This window comes from Toxorhynchites rutilus, chromosome 2, assembly GCF_029784135.1.
Source record: "Toxorhynchites rutilus septentrionalis strain SRP chromosome 2, ASM2978413v1, whole genome shotgun sequence".
NCBI classification, from domain to species: domain Eukaryota; kingdom Metazoa; phylum Arthropoda; class Insecta; order Diptera; family Culicidae; genus Toxorhynchites; species Toxorhynchites rutilus.
The window spans coordinates 101106249-101125369 of NC_073745.1; the positions used below are offsets into that span (position 1 = coordinate 101106249).

The 19121-nt window shown below is 36.2% G+C and overlaps 1 protein-coding gene across 7 annotated transcripts in view; it reads right to left on the reverse strand.

Annotated features, from left to right (window-relative positions):
* LOC129767479 (orexin/Hypocretin receptor type 1-like) overlaps window positions 1-19121 on the reverse strand; it is a 430709-nt gene that overhangs the window by 234211 nt on the left and 177377 nt on the right. For all 7 annotated transcript variants that reach the window (XM_055768444.1, XM_055768441.1, XM_055768442.1 and 4 more), the window contains one exon: window positions 12690-13630. In XM_055768444.1, the coding sequence (XP_055624419.1) occupies window positions 12690-13586 (897 nt within the window). In that variant the 5' untranslated portion in view covers window positions 13587-13630. The remainder of the gene's footprint in view (window positions 1-12689; window positions 13631-19121) is intronic.

Genomic DNA, 19121 nt, shown 5'->3' on the forward strand with positions numbered 1-19121 from the left:
GCTATTGGGATGCAGCTGACCGTTAATCAGCAACGCCCCCCTAGTCTGCACCCAATATCTAGCGTGGTGCGTCTTTTTCGACTCGAGGAATCCAGGATAGAATGGTCACTAGCCGGCGCAATCATCAGCTCGTGTAGAGTTGTCATGAGCGGTACAACCTTTGGCTCTTGTTGAATCATCAGTGGACTGCACAACCTTTGGCCCATGTATCTGTAAAGAGTGTGTGTATGTATTGCCGCGACTAAGTAAAAGTTTATAGATCGTTCATGCACATTTTGCAAGTCTGATTAAATAAACCTTGGTTTCGTTCAAAGAAAACATTCTCTGAATAGAAAGAAGCTTTCTATTTTTTTTTGCGTGCATGTTGGCAATTAAAGTCTGGGAAGCCGACTGCATAGCGGGCGACGTCGTACAAATGCTGACCAAAAAAATAAATACCCAAAAACTAGTTTTAGATGCAACCTACAGCGGCACACAGCAGAACCAGCAGAGAAATTTCAGCGGCTAAAACACACCATTAATTTCTCGATGTTATCACAAATTGAATGAAGGAAAAACTAAAAGCTACTCTTACACTGCACTACATATGCTATGTGTGCATGCGATTGCATCACCCTTTCTTCTCCTCTTCTCCGCTCGTTTTATAGTTCGGGTCGCGATCGTCGCGAACAAGCAGTATTGGCAATTTGTATTCAAAGATCCAGCCAAAATTGTTGCTCCCGTGGTCGAGTGGTTAGCGTCACGCCTAACATGTCACTGCTGAATAATTCAATTTTAGTACTTGTTCAAATAGCTAATAATAGCGAATGTTACATGAAAATAAATGCGTGCACTAAATAATGATATTAATTGTAAAAAACTCTTGTATCAATCGACGTTTATTATGTTCAGAACAGATAGGGTAAATGATCTTGGTTTGTCCAGTCGAAAATATGATCATGGTTTGCCCACTTTTTTGAATGCTCTAATTCAGCGCTCCTGTGTCAAATAAGGCCTTCGAATGTTTCGAAACATATAAATGAAATTGCCTTTTACATGATTTATAGTAGTTTGATAGTATATTTTTACGAAATCACATGTTTTAAAGGATTATAAAATACACCTTCTATTTGTGTCAATGCGCCCCTCATTCGAGCTAACTTTTAATCGATCACCAGATGATTATTTGGCACGTATTCAGACCTTTTCTGGATTACAACACTTATAAATATTGTAAACATCATGCTTGCTCACCATTTGTATCGGATATAACGCATATAGCTAAACCATTAAATTAACGCATTTTGATGAACTCAATTCTGATCATGAGTTGTCCAATTCAATAATGTTGTTTTGTCCACATGATTTCTATGGCAACCGCTTGGCGCGCTGCAGTTTGTTTATGTTTGTTTATGGTGTGCTTCGCGCATAGCAGAAGTATGGTTTTTCTGTGTTGATTATGTTGAGGTGAATAATTCTAAAATGCCCAAGAAAAGGCAATATTCTGAAGAAAGCCTAAATTATGAATGAATCAATATGATGACAGTAAACTCAAGCAATGATAAATGCAACATCTAATTGTGAATTCGAATGTTTTCATTCAAAAATGGAGATTTCTAAAACCGGACAAACCATGATCATTTTTTTGGACAAACCATGATCAGAGGTGGTCAAACCATGATCATAATTCTTCTTTAAGGAAAAACGTTAAAAAACATAAAAATTTGAATAATTTCAACACCTTATGGTAGTATTAGCAACTAGAGACTTGGGGCTTTTCAACAAACCCAAACTCGTATCGATTATGTGTGATTTTCATGAAGAAAAATCGATTTACATTTACTAGTTGCGTAAAAACACCCCAAATTGGACAAACCAAGATCATTTACCCTAAAGAGGATTATTTTATTTGCCCAATATTTTAAACGAATCAACCATTGTCATGATAGGAAAGCATTTTTTTCCATGTCAACATACCAACACACCACGCGTTGAATGGTGGTGGTGTGGTGTCCGATTCGCTTCTTCTACTCTACGCACTGCCGGTGCTTGGGGTGAAAATGCAAGAGAAACTGTACACCATGTTCGAACATCATGTGCAACATTGGGATTAAACATCGTATGTCCAAACATACCACGAATACAAACATGTCACATTTTCTAACATAGGTACGAAAAAATCATGTTTGTACTCAAATACAATACTGTGAATAGCAGCGTGGACATGTTTTTTCCGGACGCAGTGTTTTTTTGTGAAACATGGAAGACTGGTTGTGAGTGTAAAGACATGGGTCGCTTAAATAACTTTGTATACTTGAAATATTCGAAAAAGAATTAGACTTCTTTTGGAAAAAGCCAAATTTTTTTCTTAACTTTTTACGAAAATTTATAACTTAAAAACTATGATACTTACAAAATTCTTGTCAAAGGATGAAATGTAGGAAATTGTTTAAAGTGTCACAAAAAATACCAAACATTTTTGGAAGGATATTTCACGGACAAAAAAGTTATTTGAAAAACTAAAATTATTTTTTCTCAAAAACGTATTTATTTAAAATTCCCAAAAATATATTTATGAATAACCCTTAAAATTTTCAACAAGTCGTCTATACATTGGAAGATGGGCACTTTTACAGGGAAATTTTTTTTCTAACAACAGATTTTCGTTTGCTCATTTGATTCAAGTAATATTTCACCGTTTTTTCAGTTTTTCCTAGCGCTTCACCCAAGGATCCATATAATAAAGCCACTTTTAATTCAACTCTTTGTCTCAGTTTTAGGCTCGATTAAGGTGGGCAACTAGAATCAGCATTCCTCTGAATCGTTTTAGCATGTTCGAGTAATGAAATGATCGTATAAATGCTTGACTAGCTCTAACCCATCGAGACAAAGTGATTCGCTATACTATATTTCTTTGGCCCACGATGAAAATTGTAGAACGAACATCGCGCGGAGGTTAATAACATTTTCACCCAATTTTCATTTTATTCTTGACAGCAGCAACAAATTTATGAAATATCAGGGATGATATCCCTGACTTTGGAACGGTATTCCCTCGAGTTGTTTTCTTCAATTAGTTTATTCTTGCCAATTTAGATTTTTCTTAGGAAAAACGATTGTAATGAAGAAAAATCGTTTGACCGACGTAGAATTGAAGGCGAGGGCGAAATAGTTACTTCATTTCTTCAGATGACAAAATGGTCCATTCTCAAAATTCAACAAGTAAAAATTATACCGTTCCCTGTAGAACATCCGAAAAAAACATGTTCTATTTAATTTCTTTATTTTGTAACTGTCAGTCGAAGTGATCAACGTTTTTCTAACGAAAAGCTCAATGTCAGTTCCTTGAGACCGATAGGGGTCCGAACGTGTTAACACTTTCGTCGTCCCGTCACCCAGATATGGGTGACACTTTCCTCGTTCAAATTGAATAGGATTTTCAAAAGGAATTTTAAAGAATAGGCATAATAACATCATAACCATATTATTAGAATGTTTAGACTATACTTTTGATTAATTTATAGTACGGATGGTTTGCACTGCAGTTTTTTGCGAAACCCACATAATGTGACCTTTGCATGTGTTATTGTCGTGATCATCATGTGAAACATTGGGATTAAACATCGTATGTCCAAACATACCACGAATACAAACATGTCACATTTTCTAACATAGGTACGAAAAAATCATGTTTGTACTCAAACACAATACTGTGAACAGCAGCGAATTTTAAAGAATAGGCATCTAATAAAAATAATAACATCATAACCATATTATTATAATGTTTAGAATATACTTTTGATTAATTTATAGTACGGATGGTTTGCACTGCAGTTTTTTGCGAAACCCACATAATGTGACCTTTGCATGTGTTATTGTCGTGATCAGGAATCGATGATCCCCTCGATGATAATTCGGTATCCTGCAGGAGCCTACCTTCGAGTAAACAACCCGGAAAATTAACGATAAGCATCGGCTCACGAAAGCGAAGTGGAATGATGTGAATGTATATGTATTGCAGAAGTCTAAAACCCTTTCTTGTTGTATAATGGTTATGTTCCCAACACCAAGGCAAAAGTTTGCCAGTATTGTAAAATTATACATTGTGAAGTATGGGCCCAATAAATGTTATTGTAAATTGCGAAATAAATATTGTAACGTAGTGTAGTGTTGTAAAAATATAGTGTTGTTCAATCAAACGAATGTTTTCAATCAAACACCGGAATCCTTGGTTGTGGAGAAACATTATTGAGGATACAGTCCATCACCCAAAGAACCAGTCGCAAACAACAATCACCAAAAAATGCTGCTGACAGCGATTGAATCACGTGTAGGGGAACCCGGGGCAATAGTGCCAACTTAAGCTAAAACGCGTTTTTGAATGCTCTTTTTCCATTTTTTTTTTGCTGGTTTGTTCATTTATACTCCTATTTAAGTGTAGCTATGCATCAAATTGTTCAAAAGTTATGTTTACTATGAAAATGTTTCATTTACAAAAATGATGTTTTTGGCTTGTATTTTTCCAGTACGGGGCAAGAGTGCTATCTCGACGGGGCAAGAGTGCCAATCTATAAAAATATAATTTTTGATGAAAGAAGCACTGTGAAATTCACGGTGGTTCCAAAGAACGCAAACTCAAGTTCTGGTGGCGTTCACGAAAACCGGCAAGCCAATCTTTTCCGGCCAATTTGGATGCTTTGTCGAAAGAGTGATCTAAATTGTTTCACTCTGCGATTTTATACCCTAGGTTCGGGATGTCGTGTGTTGTCAGCCCATAAAATAACTTCTGCATATTAAGGATGTGACTCACGAGTTAGGCCGTTTTAAAACTGTTGTTTAGAAAACACAGTTTTAAAACGGCCTAACTTCTGCACATATTTGGCCAATGTTCTTCTGGGCAAACTATATTCCTCCGCAGCTCGTCTCCATGATTTACAGAATGCACGGCAACAACCATAGTTTCCATCTGCCACTGGTTGCGGAACGAAATCCGTTCATATTTACAAACCATGACCACAACAAACACAACCACGATTACACTATTTGCGTTTGACAGATCGAATTCGAGGTTACGACTATGGCATTTTTACCCCGGTAATAATGGCTCCTTTTGCCCGGGAAGTTGAGAGATAACAAATTTATTTTTTATTGAAATAAATGCGTACAATTTAAATTAGTTCATACAGTAAGTTGAAGAAAAATGATTATCCTATTTGTATTTATGGGTCGAGTCATGCAAATATATAGAATACTGAGGGTATTTCGTTAATTTTCGCCTGTGCGTTCTTATAGAGATTGCAGTTGTAAGAAGCTCAGTTAGTATTTATCTGTTTTCCAATAGAAAATATTTAAGGTTCTGGCTGATAGATATATGCAGTATCTGTATAAAACAAAGTTCTCTAGTTAAACATTTGTAAAAGATGGAAATAGGCAAAATAATCAGATGGGCACTCTTGCCCTGGGTTCCCCTACTACAAGTAGCTTCCGTAGTTTTAATTTATTGGAGTGCCCCCTCGGGGCACAAATCCGTAATCCCTCAAACGCCACAGGATGCCGCCGCCATCTGTTTGTTTTGCTGTTAGAGAGTGTCGATGCAATTGATTTCTATTTCTAATCCGCGGATGTTAACGCCGCTGGGTTCGAACAAACTTTTCGCATTAAACATCGAAATCTCATTAATGAGTTTCGATAGCTCTCGCAGTGATCATTTCGTCGAAAATTAACTTGGGGTTGGTGAAAAAGTCAATTAAGGTTGAATTTGTCGTTCACTCCACCATACAACTCAGACACAAACAGGCATATAATGTGGTACGGTATAAAACATGAGTATTCCTGGTCTTCCCTACCCCTTCTTGCCATCCGACACTGTCGATTATCTACCCATGAAGCGGTCTTATGCGTGACACCATCACGTGGCGGAAAATGACCAACCGCGTAACCGGAAGGATTAGTAGGAAGGTTTTCCGATGTACTTTCACAATTTCGCAGGAAATTGCTTTCTGATTCGATGATTGACGAAGCTACTAGCAGTGAATTGAATGAGGCTCTGAGTTTTTCGCGATTCGGTGGATTATTTTGAATGAAAACCTACGCACAAATGAACAGTATCTCCTTGAATAATAAATTCTAACCCATTCCCCGAATGTTAGCAACAGCACTTTCGCTTTCTCCCAATAAGATACCTTTTGCAAATTATACGTCCAATTCATGAATGGCTAATCACTTTCCTGACCCGACGCCCTTCGGCGCATAATAACCTCTGCGTAGCGCACAATTCCCAGCGAACGTAAATTGTCCACGGCAAAGCGTAATCATCATAAATCATTAGATCCCAAAAGTTGCGCAGATGGTGGGCGCCACTTTTGGAGTGTTCTTTCCCCGGTTGGCGCTCGCAATTATCTCAATTCAGCATGTAACTTCTTCCTTCCGACGATTATGAGCGAGCTTCCGGAAGTCCTTTTGTATTTTGAGGAAGAAGAAAAAAACAAAGCGATTCAGCTATTTCCTTTGCAGAAATAAACCACCGGAGATTATTTTTTAGCTTGATTTTTTTGTGTGGTATGAATTAAAATGAGGGGATTACATTCAATGAAGAACCACCAACGCTAATTGAAGGGAATATGTTTCGTGAAGAATCCGTTTGGATTACATGAGATAGGCTTAATCCAATAAAAACAAAAGTACATTTCTGTTTTGCTCATTTAAAGCAGATTTTGATTTTTCGAACCGATTGCTTCATTTTATTTTCAGTACAGATTAAACGCTCACGCAACAAATTTTAATAACTTCAACAAAAGCGAACCGATTTTTATTTAAAAAAAACGAAAATAAAGCATATTTTAGAATTCTTTTTGTGATCTGCCAAATCAGTGCGCTGAAAAACTAAACAGAAAACAAACACGAACAACAAATCGTAAAATCATTACACGTCTCGACTTAACAGCAGCGAATTGTCTGAACACATCGTCAAAGTCAACAGAGTTAGTCAATTTACTTTCGATTGACAACAAAGCCAATCCATTTCAGCATGCCGATCCCATCGTTGACCGCAAATAATTTTCAAATAATTTCAACTTTGATAAGCCTCTTTCACCTCTGCCATAAAAACGCAAATCGTTAGTAGCGGCTTCAAACTCACTGTAAGATTCGGAAGCGTTTCTTGGAAGTTCCATTTCATGATTAACTGTATCACTTCCAATGTACACTAATGATTGGCATCGTCTAGGTTAATTCCAGCGGCCTTCCAATGTCCACGGAATCCCGAAATCTCTAGTAGCTACCCGCTTTCCGAAACATCGTTGTGAAAGTTTGCAAATTTGGGAAACAACGTTTTCAATTCGTTGTCAGATACTGCTAACATGTATCTTGCTAGAATTACGGCTACTTATTTGGCGATTTTGATCGTTCTTGTAATGCTCAATGAAAACGATCAATGCTCTTTTCTGCAACAAGCAAAATTACCAGCATGTTGTGTTCATAAGTTCGAAGAGTGGTTTACAAACCCTTCAATACGGCTTTTTTGTTTTGCTTTCCCTACAAAACCTGAATTTCTCCTGACATGCTTGGAGCGTTGTCGAAATTCAAAGGAGTATGTGTTGTAGTGTAGAAATTTGAAAAAAAAAGTTATTTTTTTTCCTTCATATTCCTGAAGTTTAGACATTCAATAGTATACCCCAGAAAGAATTTTTCGTAAATTCCATCGTTTACCAAGTTATAGTCATCCAGTGATTTTTCACTTGTCCGAGGCTATAAGCGATAGCGGCATTAGGGTGCCAATGGAAATGGTCATTTCGAATTTCAAAAAGTTATCCAATAAAAAACGTTCACCACCTCGAAAAAACAGCATATACAAAACAATAGCTCAATCGAAGTTAAGGAAGTTAAGCTCAATCGAAGTTAATCGAATGGAAGTGTGTATTCCGTTTGGGTTAGAGGAAATATGAGTTTTCCACAGCAATTGGGAATTTTTTGACTTTGTGGAACATCGAATTTTTAGGAATTTTGGAAACATCGAATTTTTGTATGTTAGAAATCATTCTTAGCCACAAATTATGAATTCTGATGTGATTTAAAACAAAAAAGGTTACTATCAATCTCCTTATAAATGCAATCATTCTCGAGATATTTAAAAAAATATTTCTAATTTATAATCTTTTTTATAGTAAATAACCTCTTTTAATATGTTTGTCGTGTTATACCGTCATGTTCATGAAATTTATTGAATTTTCTTATAATTTCCAAGAGTTTTTTTGATTGATTGATGTTTGTATTAAGATAAAAAAGATTTTTTAGTTTCGCTACGTTTTGTATTAACCCACATGTCTTCGAATGTTTCGTAAAGTAACTCCTAAACATATGCCTTTACCATAACGATGTATTTGGAAAATTTGTTGGAAATTATAAGCGAATTCATAAAATTTCATGGCATAATACGACAAACATATTTAAAGGGCCTATTTACTATTAAAAAGACAATAAATTACAAATATTTTTTTGAATATCTCGAGAATGGCTACATTCAGAAGGAGATTGATAATAACCTTTTTTGTTTTAAATCACATCAGGATTCATAATTTGTGGCTAAGAATGATTGCTAATATAAAACTCGAAGTTTTGAAAATTCCTAAAAAATCGATGTTCCACAAAGTTTGTCAAAAATAGTTATACCATCTTGGGCTCATTTTTTAAATTTTCTACATGACTTCTATTTTATATGAAAAAAATGAAAAAAATATAAAAAATACATATTCTTTGATAACACAAATTAAAATTTTATTTTGTAAATAAAAAAAGAGTACTAATTTTTCTTCTTTTTTCAAATTAAACCAACAATACTCTATAACTCTTTCTAACAGACTATTTCGGTACGACTCATATTTTTTGAGATAAAAATTATCAAAGATTTCTCTTACTCAAATCGATACGCCCTTTTCAAAAGTTACGCTTGAGTTAGAAAATGAACCATGATGATGTATTTGGAAAAGTTGTTGGAAATTATAAGCAAATTCTTAAAATTTCATGAACATGACGGTATAACACGACAAACATATTAAAAGGAATTATTTACTATAAAAAAGACAATAAATTAGAAATATTTTTTTAAATATTTCCAGAATGGCTACATTTAGAAGGAGATTGATAAGGTTATTAGGTTATATTTTGTTTTAAATCACATCAGGATTCATAATTTGTGGCTAAACATAATTTTTAACATACAAAAATTGGAAGTTTCGAAAATTCCTAAAAATTCGATGTTCCACAAAGTTCGCCAAAATAGTTTTACCATCTTGGGCCCATTTTTTAAATTTTCTGCATGACTACTATTTTGTATGAAAATTAAAAAATATGTATTTTGGATATTGCAAATTGAATATTTATTTTGTAAATAAAAAAAAAGAGAACTAATTTTTTTCTCAGTGTACATTTTTTTCATATTCAACCATCAATACTCTATAACTCTTTCTAAGACACTATTTCGATACGACTCATAGGTTTTGAGATATAAATTATCAAAGATTTCTCTTACTAAAATCGATACGCCCTTTTCAAAAGTTACGCTTGAGTCAAAAAATTCCCAACTGCTGTGAAAAACTCATATTTCCTCCAACCCAAACGGAATACACACTTTCATTGGAATCAAAAATACAAGTTTCTAAAATCTGAATTTTCAGGACGATTTCATTTGGAATTGCTGTTTTCGAAAAAAAAAGTTTGATGCCAAATGTCTTAAAATTGCATAAAACGTCGAGATCTAGTGTGATCTCGAATTTGTTTTTTTAAATCGACACTCTGGAACTTATTTTTTCGTTTTTTTCGGACTACGAAACGAAGCATATGATCTCGGGTGCTAATAAAAAAAGTTATCTCGGTTTTTCATTCGAAACTTGCTGCGAAATGTTCATTTGCATGAAAATATACTCTATGCAAAACATTAGCTCATTCGAACTTCATTTATTAGTATCGCAGACGTTAAAATTTGAGTTTTTTTTTTGAAAACCGAGAAATCGCCGGAAATCGGGGTTTAAAAAAAAAGTTTGGTGCCAAATGTCAGAATTGCATGAGATTTACTGTTATCTCGAAAAAAAATTTTTGGTCAAAAATTGACTTTTTGAGACTTGGTCATTTTTTGTCTTGGGCGATATTTTGGTTTCCAGTGAACCTAAATTTTGACATCTGCGACAATAGTAAATGAAGTCCGAATAAGCTAATATTATGTATGTTATCGCGCAAATCAACATTTCGCAGGGAATCCCGTATAAATAATCGATATGACGATATGACGTATAAACCATACGATTTGCCTCGTATTCCGAAAAATTTTTGACAAAAAAATTCGAGATGACAGAAGATCTTCACGTTTCATGTAATTTGAAAACATTTGGCACGGAAAAAAAAAGATTTCGAGAGCCCTGATTTCCTTTACTCCCCCCCCCCCTTGGGGGATTTTTCGGTTTTCAAAAAACTCAAACTTTGACTCACTAAAATTCTTCAAAAGAAACATTTGTTTGGTTTTTTGGGTTTAAGTAACCTGTTTTTAATCCTCTACTATTTGGTCAGCTGTAAACGCGATCCACAACGTGGGTGGTTCTGCTGTTTTGTTCTCGATAGAGGCGAACGAACTGCAAATTCAACGCAAAAAGTAGACTAAGACGTCAGTTATCATTTCTCGTTTGAGGTGTCAACCCCTTGGAATAACGGCCGCGTATAAAACGCTTTGAATGCATCTTTAAAAGCACAATTTTTTCAATGTCTGAGAGTTATTTATCTGTCTGTATTATGGTGACTTTCAACACTTTTGGCTGGTTCGTCAACTTACTTCCTTTTCGGAAGAATGTCGGGAGTGAGAATTAAACGCTTGACCATTGGCGTGAGAGATACGGGTGTTAAGGCTAAGGCCAGTCAGCGCTCTAGTTGAAGTATCCAGTGAACAGAGAACAGACACTCTGTTCAAGTTCGAGGCCAATTATATGTTCGATACTGGTACAAGTAACTTGAACAGAGTGTCTGTTCTCTGTTCACTGGATACTTCAACTAGAGCGCTGACTGGCATCGTCTAAATCAGCCTTTACCATCACGTTGCAGGGTTGCCATAATAAAATCTGTCTGAAAAAATCTTAGTTTTTTCTCAAAAAATCTGTATTGAAATCTGTATCAACCCTTTGCGGTCATTTGTACGCCTTCAGCCACCACAGCCAACGAATTTTAATGTCTTGTGAACTTATACACGAACCAAAACGGTGCTACTATGAATAATAGATAACGGTAATCTGTATAAACAAAAGCTGTCATCCATGCTTGAAGAAAGAATTAATGGAAAACTCCATTTATTATTTTTGTGATATATTGCAAAATATATCACACGAAGAAGAATTGTAGCAAATATTTTAGACATAGACATTTTAGACATAAACATTAAAACATTGTTTAGTAACTAATTATCAGAAGTTTACAAAAAAATAAAGGAATCTTATTCATCTTTCATTATCTCACAAAGTTATACATCACTACTTTTTCATGCAAAAATAATTGCGACCAGTGCTTTAGTAGAAAAAAGAAAATAGTATTATTTATTTATTGTAAAGCAAACCGATGACGCAGACTTTTACACCCTTTTGCCTTAGATTGAAATTGAGAAAGCACACGCTATATATGAATAAAATTTACATGCTATATGAATAAAAGTTGTGAGTTGGGAAAATTTTTATAGAGATCAACCCATAACTAATATTGGATCGTTATTTTGAAAAATCTGTAAATCTGTATGAAAACCAAAAAAATCTGTAATCTGTATCTACAGATTCTTGGTTTCAAAAAGTCTGAAAAATCTGTATAAATACAGATTATTCTGTAGATATGGTGACCCTGTTCCATACTCGGGTTTTGCGCTTATCCACACATTTGGCGTTCCATTTGAATTTATATAGATAACGCTAACCAATAACGCAGACGTTTGCATAAGAATGTAGGACATCATGCTACATATGAATCTCGGAAACAGATGGTTCTCGTTTGAACACATTCGAAGGCTATATGAATAGAATGGGTGAGATGGGAAAGTATTATTAACATCAAGCCGTAACTTTTATTGAAACGTTCTTTAAAAAATCTGTATATTCTGTATGAAACTCCAAAAATCTGTAATCTGTATCTACAGATTATTGGTCTCAAAAAGTCGAAAAAATCTGTAGAAATACAGATTATTCTGTAGATAAACACTTGTATAAACACGTTCGTAGAATATGTTCCTCCCAACAAGGAAGCAAGACTGCTGAAGGATGAAATATGATGAAATCAAGATTCTGCTACGATTACTGAACATTATTTCCATCGACTGGCGACCTTGGGTACATATTTCCACGATCTATTTAGCATTCTTACCAGCAACTGAGAAAAATATATATTTGGGTCTAAACAGAAATAATGCTCATAAAGTCCTTAACCGCATTGTGCGAGATTTCATATTTCTTCAAGCGTAGTATAAAATTGAAGGATGTATGCGGTCCTTGATAAAGACACAAGGACCAAATAAAAAAAACCGAAGAGTGCACTCGGTGCAACTCCAACTGCGTGCAGAAAGGTCGCCAATGGGTCAATATAATTCCATCTGATTTGCATTGTCATTTATTTTCAGTTAGACGGCACTCGAATCGATTCTCGTTCGTCTTCTCTCAATGTTATTACAATAATTATCCCACACACAATACACTCACCAGCCCCATGATGAACACAACCGTGTGCGACGCGATGAGGATCCATTCGCCCGTCGAAGGATAGATATAATCCATCAGCAGCTGCTGGTACTCCTCGTAGGTCAGATTGCAGAATAAAGGGTCCCCAACGCAGGTCACGTTATGATTGATAAAGCAGTTCTCGTTGTACTCCTCCGTTTCGTACTCCTCGTCGCACACGACGTCATTATGGTCGTCCAGATTGACGATGGTGTAGTACGGGGTGGCCGTTTGATTATCGCCGGCTTTGGTGCCGTTGGTGCAAACCGTAGCCATCGGGTCCGCCGGATTGCTTCCGTGGCGACAAATTGCACCATTGAAATGCAACGCTGGCCCCGTGGAGGAGGAGGAGGAGGAGGAGGAGGAGGAGGAGGAGGAGGAGGAGGAGGAGGAGGAGGAGGAGGAGGAGGAGGAGGAGGAGGAGGAGGAAGAGGAGGAGGAGGAGGAGGAGGAGGAGGAAGAGGAGGAGGATGCGCTGCTCTCGTCGGAATCCAGCGCCGACAGCACCGATGCACCGGTAACGAGCGGATCCGCGGGCTCTATGATCCGCGAAGCTGACGGCGCTGATAATGACGCAGAGGACGATAATGGAGATTCTTGCACTTTAATTACGTCCCGTTTCACTGGAGTTGATATGTTTTTTACCGTCCTGTTCACGACCGAGTTTGTTGTTCTTGAATAAATAATTTCTCGCGTTATTGAACCATTGTCATCGCCACCGCCGCCGGACGAAGTCAGCTGGGGGTGGGAGTGGGGTGTGGTCCATCCATTCCAGGCACCGCGGGGACCGGCGCCACTAACCTGCCCACCATTAGGGCAGAGAACCGTTAAAAGTGTGAGGAATAGTAAATGCGCTGGCACAAACGGGGGGAATTTCATTTTGAAACTATTGCTGTATTTTTAAGTTCGTGATGAGAGGGAATCTGAAACAATAGATAATATTTGATTAGTTTTATGTTATTAATTTACGTTGTAAGAGATGTGAATTGTTTTGAATAACGAGCATTCTATATAACGGCGCAGTAGCTCGAATCTAGATTCTTTATTGTCTCCCCTCGATGAACCATATTGATATACCCACTTCGCACCGCTTCCGATAGGTTACAATTAATATCGAACCTGCTAAGGGAAGCTACCGGAAGTAGCTCCCTCTACTCGTCACGGACAACCTCTGCTGTATCAGATACCATATCGACGATAAGTGGAATCCTTATAAATCAGGAACAAGACTATTGTATTGTGAAAGTTTGAAGAGCCGAATTTCACGAAAACAGGGTTCGAAAGCGATTTGCGTATTGGCTTCCGGTGGAGAAGATAATTCTCTCGTTTCACGCTCGAATTTGGGTGACTGAGGTGTGTCGTATTTGAGAAGGCCATTCAACGCCACTTCCTGGCTGCTGATGCTGAAAAGCTACCTAACTCGAAGATTCATTCGCGTTGAGTTTAATAATAAATTTCGGGCAAATGTTTAACTCCTCCGCACTGTGTTACTAAATTTCATTTTAGGATTCTTCAGTATAGACGCGATACATAAATTACGTAACGCCGAAAATACTGTTTCGGATAAATCAACGCAGGACAAATCCTTTAAAAGTAACAAGTAACGTAACCTTGACCACCTCTCTCACCTTCACGCGTTACGTAATTTGTGCCACCGAACGCTCCCATTTTCTTCTGGCGTATCAAGTCGGAAGCACGCGAAAGTGGTGATTATCTGCATATCATATTCTTCCGCAAGGGTTCACCAACTCACCAGCAAGACACCCACCAACCCACTACACGCACCCAATCGCGTATGATGGGTGAGGGCCAGCGCGTTTGACGTTGAAAGCGTGATTGCGCTAGCTTTTTTTTTATGGGTAGGAATGAAGCTAAAAAAAAGAAGACGTTTTGTGAAGCTATTCTTGGTATTTCTGCCGTCTTGCTTCCTGTGCTTCCTGGTCGCGTAGGAGGTTGCTGGTTAGGCAGGACGTTTCTATCCTTTATAGTGTCCGCTCGATGAAATCACTGGGTGCGCTTATCATGGAAATACCGGCTTAGATTATTTGTCGTGTGGCTGGATGTGCGTGTAACGTTTTTCATATTTTGACGAGGTTCAAAGGTATAAAATATGAATGAACGTATTGTGTCGATCATCGTTTCGTAGAACATTTAGCAACAGTTTAAAAATAAAATCGAGTAAGGTTGCTTTAGTCTGTTAGATACATTTCTTTGCATTCTCATTTCTGAATCAGAAGCAACGTTTCGAATTTTGAGCACAAAGACTTGTTTTCATGGATAATTAAAAATTTTAAATATGAATTGAACACTAACCAGAATTCAGGATTCATTATCCGAAGATGAGGTGTGTTACGGCCCGGCCCGTAAAATCGGATAAGAAAGTCGGATCGGAAAAAGAAACACATTCGTTGAGCATCTCACAAAAATAACTTTATTCACTGAATCTTTAAGACACATCATGCACTCAACACTAAAGAACATTTCAAATGCTCATCGCAATCAGCGAACCCTGGATCCGCACCTGGAAACCATAATAAGAATAGAAGAAGAAAATTAATAATTTATGCTTAAGAGGGTATTCTAGTAGAGACTCAAATTTCGGACGTTTTTTCGAGCTCCTTAAAAATAAAACAAAGAGTGTTTTTACGATCCATTATATCATTATTTGTTCAGCTAGCTTTCAACAAGAAAATAAAAATTGAACGGAGAAAAAATATACATAACTAGAATAGTTACCCCAAATATTAAAACTGACAAAGCTAATATTACTCCTAGGCATGAATATCAAAGTGTATTGTTTATTTTGTCAACGTCAATCTTCACTTTGATGAGTATCAGAATTCTCAACACTAACTGTGATAATCCTATTTAGATTTTGTCTTGGACACTGTTCGGCCAACATAAAACACTACTTTTTCTCCATGTATACCAACGCTGGTGATCTAGAAACCACGTAACCGTATTCCTAAATGTGTTTTAGGGATAATGAATTATGCATTATGTCCAACATTGTATAACAGCTATGGTGTGAGTATTTTTTCCAATTGACATAAACACAGTCACAGGCGATTATATGTTAGTTCAGTCCCCACCACAATTCCACAATTCCAATAAACAAAATAAACTGCCTAAGAGTCACCGTACACTGCAAACTTCTTTGCGACCGATAGTTTGGTCGGCCGACTTGTTCAGTACGGAGAGATATGCAGTTGGGTCGTCTTATGCAGGCCTGGCAGGCCAATCTGACCAAACTATTGGTCGATTAAAAGTCTCCAACGTTTTGTATCATTTCCTTGGATTGAAGTCGCGAACAACATCACTCCGCGATTTGATGTTGACTGCTAGTTGGCAGGAGTAAGACAGTGTAGCAGAAATTGTAAATGCTCTGCATCTCATCTGCATGCATCTCTCATCATCTCTCAGCGGAAAAATTAAACGAAATGTAGTACCGTTTTGTCTCATATTCCGAACAGTCTCAAATTCCGAACACTTCATTTTTAAATGTAAATTTACTACACTTTAATGTATTAAAAAATTGAACAATGAAAGCCCTGACATTCTTTGAGGTATAAGCTACATTTTAACACCATTTACAGGCATTGATATAGCCTATAATTTGAAATATTAAACATTTGCAAAAAAGTGACAGTCAAAACCAAACATAAAATGCTTGCGTTAGCAAATTGCGTAAAAAATAAGCATCGTTAATTTTTCAGTTTTTGTAGTTCTTTCAATTTTTTTGTTTGCTTTTTTTTCATGTTAAGTGCTAAAAGAGGTGAGAATCTACAATAAATGAATGAGAAAAATTATATTCTATGCAGAAATATTCATTAAAATTAGTATTGAAGTAGTGTTCGGAATTTGAATCAATTTTTTTTTTCTTTATTATAGTGACTTTCAACACATTTCGGCTGGTTCGTCACTTTTACTTCCATTTTTGGAAGAATGTCGGGAGTGAGAATTGAACTCGTGATCTCTGCGTGAGAGGTATGGATGTTACCACTACGCCAGAATTTTGAATCAAGTTCTTTGTAGGATTCAAATTCCGAACATTTAATTTCAAATGCAAATTTACTGAACTTTGATGTTATACATAGTTAAATAATGAGAGCCTTGACATTCTTTGGATTATGGGCTACATTTTCACATAATTTACAGGTATCGATACAGCCTATAATTTATAATATTGGGCATTTGCAAGAAAGTGACAGTCAAAACCAATGATAAAATGTTTGCGTTAGCAAATTCCGTAAAAGACAAGCATCGTTAATTTTTCAGTTTTTGTAGTTTTCTCGACTATTTTGTTTACTTTTATCATATTAGGTGCTAGAAAAGGCAAGGGACCATAATAAATGGATGAAAAAAAAATTTATTCTGTGCACAAATATTCTTTAAAATTAGTATCGAAATAAAGTTCGGAAGTGATTCAAATCCCGAACACATTATTTTCGAATTAAAAATTACCGAACTTTAATGTTATAAATAATTGCATAATGAAAACCCTAACATTCTTTGATTTATAGGTTTCATTTTAAAATTCATTTACAGGTATCGTGCTGCCTATAATTTATAATACTAAACATTTCCAAAAAAAAGTGACTATCGAAAACCAGTGATAAAATGTTTTCATTAGCAAATTCCGTAGAAAACAGGCATCGTGAATTTTTCAATTTTTGTAGTTAAAACTATTTTATTGCTGCATATATGTTCGTTCGGTAAGAATCTCGTTACGAATCTACTATAAATTGTTAAAAAAAAGTTATACAGAAATATTTATTAAAATTAGCGTTAAAGTAGTGTTCGTAATTTGAATCAAGTTACGACGCATGATCCGAATTCAGAAAGAAAATGTTTGAACACACTATTTTCCAGCAAATACAGCGAATTTGTGAATTAAATTAGGGTACAAGGACATCCAACTCTGGAGCAACAATATAAAAAAACATTTTTCAACAAATGTTTGCAAGCTCTTCCCTTGCAAAACGCAGGTCGCAGATGCAAACCAACGAGAGCAACATTGATTTTCTTAGCCAGGTTTTCAACTAAAGCCACAATAATGAAACCGGGGTCCTGAAGTAACAGGTCGAACTCGATTAAAGGGTGTGTCACATAAAATTGCATCACGGAAAAAACGCTGTAGAAATTTAATTTTTAGGAATTATATCTTCAGCTTTCGCTTATTATCAGATAAAAGTGTATAGATCACGTTGGCCATGCTTCACTGTCAATTTTTCGTAAATTTGGAAAAATGTCGTCGAACGAAAAAGAGCGTCGTAAATTAATCCTGTGCACTCATTTCGAGAATCCGGAGTTGTCACATCGGGACATCGGAGACAAGGAGTGCCTACAGAAGCGCTTACTACCACTATTGAAGCAGCACGAGGGCTCGACCATCTTCTGGCCGGATCTCGCTTCGTGCCACTATTCAAAGGACGTGTTGGAGTGGTACGAAGCCAACGGGGTCACCTTCGTGCCAAAGGAAATGAACCCGCCCAACGCGCCGGAGTTTCACCCAATAGAGAAATATTGGGCGATTATGAAGCAGGCCCTCCGGAAGAACCCAAAAGTTGTTAAATCGGAGGCGGACTTCAAGAGAAAATGGATTTCTGTTAAAAAAAAACTACAACCTGACGTTGTACAGAACCTTATGGACGGGGTAAAGAGGAAGGTGCGAGCATACGGGCTTGGGCTCGAAGTATGAACAAAAAGAAAATGCCAAAAGTTGTTTAATAGTTTTTATTTTACTGTCTAAGATTTTCAAAAGGATCGGTCTACTGGGCGAATTTCTACAGCGTTTTTTCCGTGATGCAATTTGATGTGACACACCCTTTATATACTGATTCGATTATACAGCCATTCCATGCCAACTCGATATAGTGGTTCTCCGATTTCCGTGAAAAGTGGTAGTTTTGTTCTTTATCGTAAAATATCATTATTTTTTATTTCTATGTTAGGGTGATCATTTCCATTTTAGGGTGGTGCAAAAATTCAGATGATCAACATATCAAATTAAACCAGTTAGCTGGTCTGTTTTAAGAAAATAATACATCTGCAAATTTGAAAAATTTTTATTTTATTTTCATTATACGTATTTGTTTTTCATAGTTTTCATGGTCTCGAGACTAAGGGCGCTATATTCTTTTTCTATTTTTTCTTGAAAGCTGAGGTTTTGTTTACATAACATTTCCAAAAGTCAGAAATGTGTTTATTTTTAAAAGTTAATCGATGGTTTAAAAATCATCTTTCCCTTTTTTTTTCAAAAATTACGTCTTTCAAAAATTCATAACTTTTGAACTACCTAACAGATTTGGATAATCGACATATTAAATTAAAGTAAATGAGTCTTCTTTGAAAAAATATTGAATTAGTAAAAAATGGAATCCGAATTTGCGAATAGAACTTGTCTAGTCGCAT